The 10,198-nt window shown below is 39.2% G+C and overlaps 1 protein-coding gene across 1 annotated transcript in view; it reads left to right on the top strand.

Moving 5' to 3' along the window:
• Positions 1–10,198, top strand: part of RB1 (RB transcriptional corepressor 1) — a 157,051-nt gene that overhangs the window by 11,489 nt on the left and 135,364 nt on the right. Inside the window, exon 2 of the mRNA XM_019523811.1 lies at positions 1,872–1,989. Within this exon, the coding sequence (XP_019379356.1) occupies positions 1,872–1,989 (118 nt within the window). The remainder of the gene's footprint in view (positions 1–1,871; positions 1,990–10,198) is intronic.

Genomic DNA, 10,198 nt, shown 5'->3' with positions numbered 1-10,198 from the left:
CACTCGAATAGGGATCTGTATGTTAAGCCACAGAGACCTGGGGCTGGAAGGGAGCTCCAGCTTCCTGCCCTGAGGTGGCGTCATCCCTGTCCGGGCTCTCCGCAGCACTGCCCTCCACCCTGATGCCACACGGACCAAACACACTTGCCTGCCATGGGGGAAGCCCTGCAGCCAGTGTCCTGCTGCTGTGGGGATATGCTTGGGGTACCCATGCCCCTGCCACCCTGGAAGCCAGAAACCTCCACAGTCCATGTCAGTCTGATCACGGGGTAAAACTCCTTCCTATCTCCTTGCAGTCAGTCTGACTCTGAGCAGAGGGGCAAGACCCTCTAGCCAGGAACCTCCTGTTTTATTCCTAGCAGGAGCCTTGCCACATCCCAGTGAAAGTGCCCAGCCCTGGCTGCAGCCAACACTCAATGCCTGAGGCAGGTTTAAAAACACTAACACAGTAGTAGTGGGGGCAATTAGCAAAGCCCAGAAGCATGGGAAGTAGCATTCAGCCCTGGCGGGGGGGGTGGCTTGCTGAGCTCTTTGCAACAGAAGAATTGCTCTAATATTTTTCTGCATCCAAAACCCCCCCAAGTGAAACTGAAGACCTGGCATTTTCTGAAGGGGGGGGGGGGGCGGCATGTGGCTAAAAAAAACCCTCCTTGAGAACCACTGATTTAACCTGGCCTAGCTTGGGAGTGCATGACCTTGTGTGGGCAACAACCTGCTCTTTTCTGCAAGTCCATTTGTAGCATCTGACAAAAGATTTATTTTTTTCCCCTTGTCCCTTTTCCTTCTATATAAAATAATTTATTTCTGGCAGCCCATTTACTGCCTCAAACAAAGTGGGTTGTTGCTTGTGGCCCCTGCTACACGTTGCATATATTAAACAGTTAACTGGTGAATCTCATAATGCATTTAAGCTGGCCATATGTGCAAAATAATTCTCATACAGTTAACTGGTTAAGCATGTAGTAAATTAAGGCCAGCCACATGTGCAAAGGAATTATCACACTATAAAAAGGACTGTCCAGCTATAAACTAGCCAATCAGTTATGAAGTTAGTACTTGAAAATGTGTAACAATAGTATAGCTGGTTTCTGTCCAGCTTTAATTTGAAGGGGTGGCAGGACCCTGTGAAAGCTCATGTCTCGCTGAATTAGTCTCTAAGGTGTCACCTTGCCCTAGCTTCTGCCTGATTTAACATGGCTAACCACATCTTGAGTCTGCCCTATGTCTTGTGAGCTGTAGGATTTTCCTAAATTCTTGTGTGAGCAAAATATTTCTGAAACGCTAGTTTTCATTTTTAAATGGCTAGTAATAAAGAGTCTACCATGTTCTTTGGTAAATTATTCAGTGCTTAATTAACCTTAGTGTAAAAGATTTAGGCCTTATTTCTAATCTAGATTTGTACCATCCAACTCCTCTTACCTGGAACTGTTTTACCTTTTGCTTGCTAGACTGATTGCCAAAGGTACATGTAGGTCATGATCAATTCACACTTTAACCCTGTTTCTGAGTTGCTTGATTTTATTTTTTTTTGCTGCAGAGACTATTTTCCTTGTTCAGGCTTTTCTCTAAATTCTCTCCATCTTGCATCCTTTAGTCCAGAATCTCTGATGTTAAATGATTGACAGGTTTGAGCCTTGCAGACATTTTTGCAGAATAAACAGGTTATTCACATTTTTGCATGTGTGGCAATGTTCCTAACTTTTTGTTTTGTTTTGGTAAGATGTTCTGTGAAATTAGCTGTAGATGTGACAAACAATTGTCTCGATCCACACATCTAATTTTAATACTTAATAAGCTTGTCAGACAAGTAATCCCTTATCTGGTGGCACAGAGTGGCCTAATACTATTTTTATTTTCTCTTCTCTTGCTAGGCTTGAGTTTGGAGAAGCAGATTTTGTTGCACTTTGTGACATTTTAAAAGTTTCAGATGTCATAAGAACAAGTGCGTGGAAGACGTATGAAAAAGTGTCATCTGTGGTTGGATCTCTAGTGAGTACTCGGGAAAGCTAATGCTCATGATAATATTGTAGTAGTGGTACCTATTCCTTGATTCCAAGTATTATATTTGTCTTTGCTTGACTTGACATATTTTTACAGCCATTCTGGGAAGCAAATGATTCAGAATTAAGTCTGAGAGCTCAATGTTGCCATATCACTTTTCTAATGAAGATTTTTACCCAAATCAAAATGTACAAATGCTGTTGTATTCATGACTGTATATAGTAAAATGCGTAGTCCCCCCTTTTTTCTATATAGAAAAACTGCTTTATATCTATATCTAGAGATCTCTGCGTGTGTGTGTGTGTGTATGTGTGTGTGTATGTATATGTATGTATGTATGTATAAAGAGAGAGAGATCTGTAGATATATATCTATAGATAAATAGTGCTGGTTTTAAATGCTGTCTCGGCTGTCCAACTGTCCCGACTGCTGTTTATTTTACATAACTTTACGGTACTGAGTGTATGTGTGCAACACTGTGTCTACACTGCAGCCGAAGGTATGACTGAAGCATTTGTAGGCGTACCTGGGATAATTTTAAAATAGCTGTCTTAGGCATTGATAGTGGTATAGTGATGACAGCACAAAGAACAGTACAGGATACACACCCATGTCCTCCACAGCATTTATAAATGCTTTGAGTGGGGCTTGCAATCTGTGCTGAGCCCCCAGCTACTACAACTAAACTGCTATCAGTATCCAAGCTATCTAGCTCATTTAAAGTTAATTCGGGTATATCAGTAAGACCTCTAGTATCATTTCTGTAGTGTGAAAATTCCCTGAGGTCTTCCCCACACCTCCCTCTGCCCTTCTTCCCCACTCCCTAAAACTGCTGGTACCCAAAAGAATGTTCCTTGCCTTTAAAGACTTTGCAAACAATTTTTCCAGCAGTCTTAGCAGTTAATTATTGCATCTCTTTGAGCAGATGGATATTGGAGCCATTTACCATAAAAGTCCTTAGATGGTGGAGCAGCAAAGACTGCTTCCAGTCAAGGTGGGATTTTCTGAAAATGCAATTTACTAATCACTAGCAGTTGCTGATGGTCAGGGGTAGAAGTTGACACCTGCTTGGGGTGGGGGTGAAATGCTATAATGGAGCTTAGTTGTGAGCACAGACCACTCACTGCCAACCCAGACTGCCCATGCTTCTGCAGTCACTGCTGTGTTGTAATGGTGCAGCTTTTCTCTGCTGTGTAGGACGAGTCATGCCCCCACATCCCCACCTCATGTCAATACCACAGAAGTGCTCCCCCCCCCCCAAGTTTTTTTTTGGCCACAACTGGCCTGTAGGCCATAGATGGCTGATCCTTGGTCTAGGGACATCTACCTGGGAGAAATTCTGGCACCTTTCCATTCCAGCAGTTGAGTATGATAATAGAGTAGGCTTCACAGCAGCTCCTGGACCTTGCTAGGGATATTTGACTAGTGTTCTTTGTTCTCTTTTTTTTTCCCCATCACACTTCTTATAAGCCCTCCCTTAATTTTTTGATTAGCTAATAGTAACTTGAAGGGAAAGCCTTCAGACTGCTCAGGACTGAAGCTGAAAAGCAAGTAAGTTCTTTTTGCATGCTTCAAAACTTTAGCTTTCAAGAGAAGAAAGACACTTTTATTTATTTATTTTTAGCTAAATATTCTTTAGTTTAGAAGTTGAAACCCTGGTTGGCCCTCTAAAACCAAAAACTTTGAAATACTTACTAAATAAACTTTAAAAACGAAGTCTTCCAGATGTGAATTAGTACAGTGCTATTTTAGTGTCTGGATGCTAGGTGCAACAGCAGACCTGAGATAAACTTCTATCCAATCTAAAATGTTGACCAAACCTTTAAAGATGTGGTAGTTTTACCTCTTATTGCTTTCACCAGAAAACTATGGCAAACATTTGCCCATCCTTGTTGCATAGTGACAGGAATGGGTTGTGGAGGAGACTTCAGATCCATTTTATGGCAGTGCAGTTTACTCCTGACTTAATTAAAACTTGATAAGATTTATTTCCTGCCTCGTTTGAGACTTCACTGATTAGGTCTGTAGAAGTGTTTTATCAAATCTTTCTACCTGAAACCTCATCTCTTCTTTTTCATCAAATCCTAATTAGAAGGGACCTCAAGGTCCAACCCCTTGCACAGATACTGGGTGCATTTATAAACATACATTTGTCTGCTCGATCTCCGGCATGTCAGAGCAGACTCAGTTAATCGGCAAAATGCATGTCAGGGCTGAGAAAATGGTGGCAGTGCGCTTTTGAATTAAAACACCTTTGATGGCATTCATGTTCAACAGTGCACCGTTGCCATTTTCTCAGCACTGCTGTGTATTTTGCCATTTATACAAATGTATGTGCTGCAGCGCCGGGCACTTTTAAAAGCACTTGGTGCTGTGGTGCAAATGTGTGCAAATGCCCACGGTTTGCTGTTCCTAAGCCAGTATCTAAAAATTTGCAAAATAGTTAATGGGGTCTGAAATGATTCTAGGTGATGCAATATGTTAAGTTGGCATCAATCAGCTATATAAACGAGTTAATAAGAAATTTCACATGGATGCCTTATAGGAACACACTTGTAGAAGGGATTATAATCGATACTTGTGCAGTGAAAACTATAATTGCAAAACTTAGAACATTAAATACTGGAACACTGTCATCTCTTATCTACTTTTTCTGCATCCTACAGCTTTTCCAAAAAGATGGCAGTTTTCCACAAATGTAGCATCTCAAAATAGTTTGACATTCTCAGTGATAGATAGCACTGTGTTTTCGTCCCTTTTCCCAGACTACTGCAAACAGTATATCATCTGTTAACAAAGAAGTAATTAAAGTAAGTGGATAACAGTGCTCCCTCTGTAGTTGGACATCTGGGAAAATACTAAGAAGTGCAAGTTTTTAAAAAAAAAAAATCCAACACTAAGAAAATTTAAAGCAGTCTGTGTCAAAAAGAGTAGCCCTGGGTACACATTTCTGCCTTCTCATTCTCAACTTGTTTAGCTAAGAACATCGCTGGCTTTCTTGGCCACTTCTCAGGTCTGGTGTTTTAGTTGAACTTACTACTTACTGGGACTAGAAGGAAAAATCTGGATCTTGATGAAAAAATGAAGATAGTGGGATCAGTGCAGTTTAACTTTCACCAGGATCAAACTTGGGTGTAAATAGCTAAAGCACATTAATACACATGCCAGCACTTCAAGGCATATTAACTCTGTGTATGGACTGATTTGGGACTAATTTTAGTCTCACATCAGTCCATGCATGTGTAGACTCAGGCCTAAATTGCCTTAATGCACATTAAGCTAATGCACTTTAACTTTAGGTGCACCTAAATGCACATGTAGACACGCCCTGTGAGTCTAAGCATAGTGCTGTAACAACTAATATTCTAGTACTCTGAAATCTGTGCGTTTTTAAAGTGAGCAAGCTTTAGATAAGTTCAGCAGTTTGGCTCTTATTATTAAGGCCTTTGTGTGTTTTGCTACCAGAAATCAGTTATGAGCAAAGACTCCATGCAGTGATACTGATTGTGGATTATAAAAATCTAGAGATAGTAGGAGCTCATTTTGAAGGGTTAATGAGCTGTTAGTAGGCCTTAAAGTAAGCTTCAGTTCTTAAATATAGATACGCAACCTGGTAGAATGGAAAAACCTTACTTAACAGTGAAAGTAGAAGACTGGCAGTACACTCGTAAGGGTAAGGATAAATAATGCATTGCACAAAGTGAAAAATGCACAGCTACTTGCTTTGGCATGCACATGCTAAAGCAGCCCGTGAACTTGAGAGCCAGAATTGCTGAAATAGAGATGCAGAAAGTCTGACTGTTCCAGACATAGTGTAGGAGACTATAGAGCAGTGGTTCTTTATCTTTTGAGACTCGAGGCATCCCTTTGTAACTTTTCTGAATTCATTAGCACTTTATTTAAAAAAATAATTCATTACAGTGCATTTTCTGACTAAAGAAAACAATTCTAATAAAGAAAACAATTCTAATAAAGCAATTCTGTTGTAAAGAGTTCAGAAAGAAGTTAGGATGTTTTTGACTCATGTGGATTCCTATTTGAAATCTCTAGATTTATTTTGCAAATCTTGTCTAGATGTTTGCATAACTCAGTGCTAATATTGCATGCCACGCTTAAACAATATTGGGTCACCTCAGGGTGTTGTAGCAATCCTACTGAGAATCTCTGCTATAAAGCAAGTCCATCTCAGATCTGGCTGTTCTCATGTGCCAGCTGAGGAAGTCAGTTTTATGATGGAAAGGAACCCAAGGTGAACTGGTGTACTCTTCTTTATGAGGAGCTCTAGCACTAGAGGTGGAGAAGTAATTCTCTGGGATGGTTATTGTTATGAGAGAGAAACAACCCATGGTAGAAGAAAAGTAGATCATTAGGTGCATCAGTAGCTGGGTATGTGATGATAATGAACTCTTGGACTTGTCTTCGTAGGCATGAAGGAGGCTAGTCTCATAAGAAATATTAAGAAGCTGATAGCAAACTGGGGTGCAGCAATGTGGTTGTAGTTGGTACTGGTGCCAGTGACACAGGCAGGAGTATGTGAGGTGGTCCTCATCCAAGAACCCGTATTTAGAGTCTGAGAAAAAGCTTAAGGTCCAAGAGCTCTGAAAATGTCCCCATGGTTCCGTGAGTTAAAAAAAGGCAGGGGCAGGTGGGGGGAAGGAGTGCAAGTCTGAAAGCTGGCATTGCATAATATAGATAGGAAAGGTTAAAATTAATTAGGCAATCAGTAACCTTACAGGAAAGAGCCAGTACAAGATACAATTTCCTTTTGACCAAATTGGAACCAGAGATCTGGCACAGAAAATAGGTTTTAGGCAGAGACTTAAGTTAAGAGATGGGTGCTGAGGAGCATGTGGGTAGATGCAATAGATGCTTGTTTTGCTAATACAACTTAAGACGAGCGTCAGACTAACTGAAAGATTGAGCACATGTTCAGAAGAGTAACAGGATCCGTTTAAGGATTTAAATAAAAATAAGCACATCGTCAAAAGTTGTGGATCAACAGGTGGCACTTTCTCATACTTCTAGATCTGAAGGTTATCAAATATTTCAGCTCCCACTATCCCCATGAAACAGAACAAAGAATCATTTCTTTGATAAACATATTTACTACTGAATCTAAAAGGCACATACTCTTGAACGTTTGAAAAAACACATGCCATAAATCAGTGTACATTCTAATTGGACACGTTTTTATTGTCCTTTGGAACTAGCTTTTTTTCTTTCATGATTTAACCTGTCAGATTTTGACAAAGATGTCACTTGAGCCATACCAGTTATAAAACTATAAATTTATTTAATCTGACTTGCTAGGCACCGAAGCAGGTTCTTCCTAAGTGAAGATAATGTTGAAGAGGTAGCTGCTGCAAGACTTGGAACAGAAGCTTAAATTACTATTCACATGTATGGTAATTGTATGGCTCATTTGCTGAGTAGCATGGTTGTTCCCTTGCATTTTATTAGCAAATTTTAATAACACATTTTATTGATATTTAATAGACCTATTTTCTGTACTACTTGAAAGGATGTGTTTTTTTTTTCCAGTTTAGCTATATAAACCAAAAACTTTGTAAGAAATTTTTGTTTCAGAAGAAAGTCTTCATTACTTCAGTAGGAAAAATTGCAGCGGGCTGTTCTTTCTAACTATAGTCATATTTAGACAAAAATGTATATTTTGCAGTAATTGCTGAACAGCAATCACTTACTCCAAACATTTATCAGTGGTTGGCAAACTACAGCAGGAGCAAGAAATAGTCAGTTGATAATTTAATGTACTACAGAAAAATTCCTGTATTCTTTTCAATATAAAACGTCCCTGAATTGAAGATGAAATCAGATTTTCGGACTCTTAGTTTACAGAAAGTAAAGCATCCAGTAAAGACACATTTACAAGGATATAATCTTTGTGGTATGAACACAAGCTTTTATTTATTTTTTAATCAAATAAAAGGCAGGCTGTTTCTAGAAGAAATACCTAATTCTAAAAAGTGCATCTTATTTAAAGGAATGTTGTAAAAAGGGTTAGTCAGATTTATGTAGAACCCTAGCATGAGCAGATCTACAATTCTGAAGAGGGGTACAAGTGGTGAAGTGTGTTACCACATATATAAACACATTTTTGACCAGTAAAAAATAAAGTAGAAGCTTTACTAATAATGTTAGGGGCCTAGGGCTGTATTATTCAGTTTAAGATTGAAGCAAAAACAAGTATAATTTCACTGGCATGAGTTAGTCTCAGGGCTGTGAAATAAGAGCTATATTGCTAGGAGCAGCTCACAGATGGCAGGATTTCAGAAGGATAGCTTGATTAGTGGAATAACAAGATGATTAAAAAGGATAAAGGGTCACTAACACCCATGTAATAAATTTAGAAGGAATCTGGTAAATCATAATGAGCCATGAAGTCAAACTGACTTTCTCACTACTGCCTGAATAGAAATGCTGTTGCAGCCACCAGACAGTTGGTTTTAAACTTTGCATGGAGCAGAAATCAAAGGGGCAGGAGGTTGCAAGTGCACCATTGCACCCCCTGCCTCCCCATATCTACACGATTCACTTTATACTTCCTGTAGTCTAGCAAATAAACTTTTTCCATCCCATAACATGAATGATCCCTCATTCCACTTACTTATCTCCTTCTTTCACTTGCCAATAAAATTACACAGTTCCACTTTGTTTCTGGGCTGCCAGACCATTCTGGGCCATCCAGAGTATAAAGTCATAGGATTTAGTGATTCAGTCTGTTCCAGACCTTCATCTAAGTACTTATGAGATTGATTTAAAAGTGCCAGGAGCTTGTTTTCTGATTTGATTTCAATGCCACCTTGAATGCGCTTTCATCTTGCATATATTTGTATTGAGGCAGCTGGAAGCATGTGCATTTTGAATGCATGTTTATTTTTAATAAGCTGGGTTGTCATCTGACTACAAAAGAAGCAGTAATTATACAAGGCTTGTGAGTGGTGGGTTTACTAGCTTGATACAAGTTTAGATATTTTGTCATCTACCCACTGTAGTTTGTTCATTAACATAAAATCTAACAAAGTGTCTCCACTTCCAGTCCCTTCCTTGTCTTTATAGTTTCTACTTTGTCCGCACCTCCCATTATAGCATGCAATCTTAGTTTCAAGGAGAGTGTGGAAAAGCCATTAAAAATGAACTAAAAAAAGAAGAAAAATCCTATTTTGAATTCTCTATGAGTAGGTGGATATTCAGTATTACTCCACCCAAGAATCAAGTTACCAGTTGCTGCCTATCTTCCTTTACCTGATTTAACATTGTCAAAACTCATGAAGCAAAGAATTCAGGGTTATTTTATTTCTATGAAAGTGCCTTTCTGGGTTGTAAAAGTGCAGATAGAAGTGACAGATCCCTTCTTGTGGAAAAACAAAGAACGAACCTGCTGTTGGTTCCTGTTCTGAAGCCACCTGATACAGACTTTCTGGTTACTATATCTTATTAGAGATTTCCCCATAGGGAACTATAATTTTTAAATAGCACTAATTCCTAAATAAGAAAGGACATGAAGGGTAATGTTTCAGTTATTTGGGTCTCTCTCACCTTAAAGCTAGACTGTTCTTTAGGGATCTGAATGGGTTATTATTGTTAATCACAGACTTTGTACTCTTTGCAAACTTCACTTAGTTAGCCAACCCCATTCTTTGTTAATTAGTGAAGCTAGTTTGTGGATTTACCTCTGTGATTCTTTGAAACTTTGCTTTATTAAAAGGCCATTACTATTCAAGAATCTAATTTCTGCTTGAAATCCTAATGAAACAGAATTTTGAGAGACTTGTGTGCCACATTGCTGTTTAACACTTCCTTTATGATGACATAATGGACCTTGAATTGACCGTAATTGTTGTGTCAGTCACATGTTGATAAATGAAAGCATATTACTGAAGCAGCAATTGTGGAAGTTCACAAAAAGCAAGCAAATAAACAAAACCCAATGATAACAACATCTTGGCTATTGGTTTGTTTTATGTTAAAGGAAATAATTAAGGACCCTACAGCTAGCTACGTTTCATGGACAACCACCCTAGCACTTCCTTCCATTCTGGGCAAGGGCCTAAGTTTTTATAAAAGTCTGTCCGCTGGTGCACACCAGGGGAGGTACACCTGGGCCAAGGGTTAGTGAGGAACTAGTTAGGGAGCTTCTGGAGGGACTGGACGTATTCAAGTCAGCTGGTCCAGATGA

This window comes from Gavialis gangeticus, unplaced genomic scaffold (assembly GCF_001723915.1).
Source record: "Gavialis gangeticus isolate Ggan-Ray unplaced genomic scaffold, GavGan_comp1, whole genome shotgun sequence".
NCBI lineage: Eukaryota > Metazoa > Chordata > Crocodylia > Gavialidae > Gavialis > Gavialis gangeticus.
This window is presented reverse-complemented; position numbering and strand designations above follow the sequence as displayed.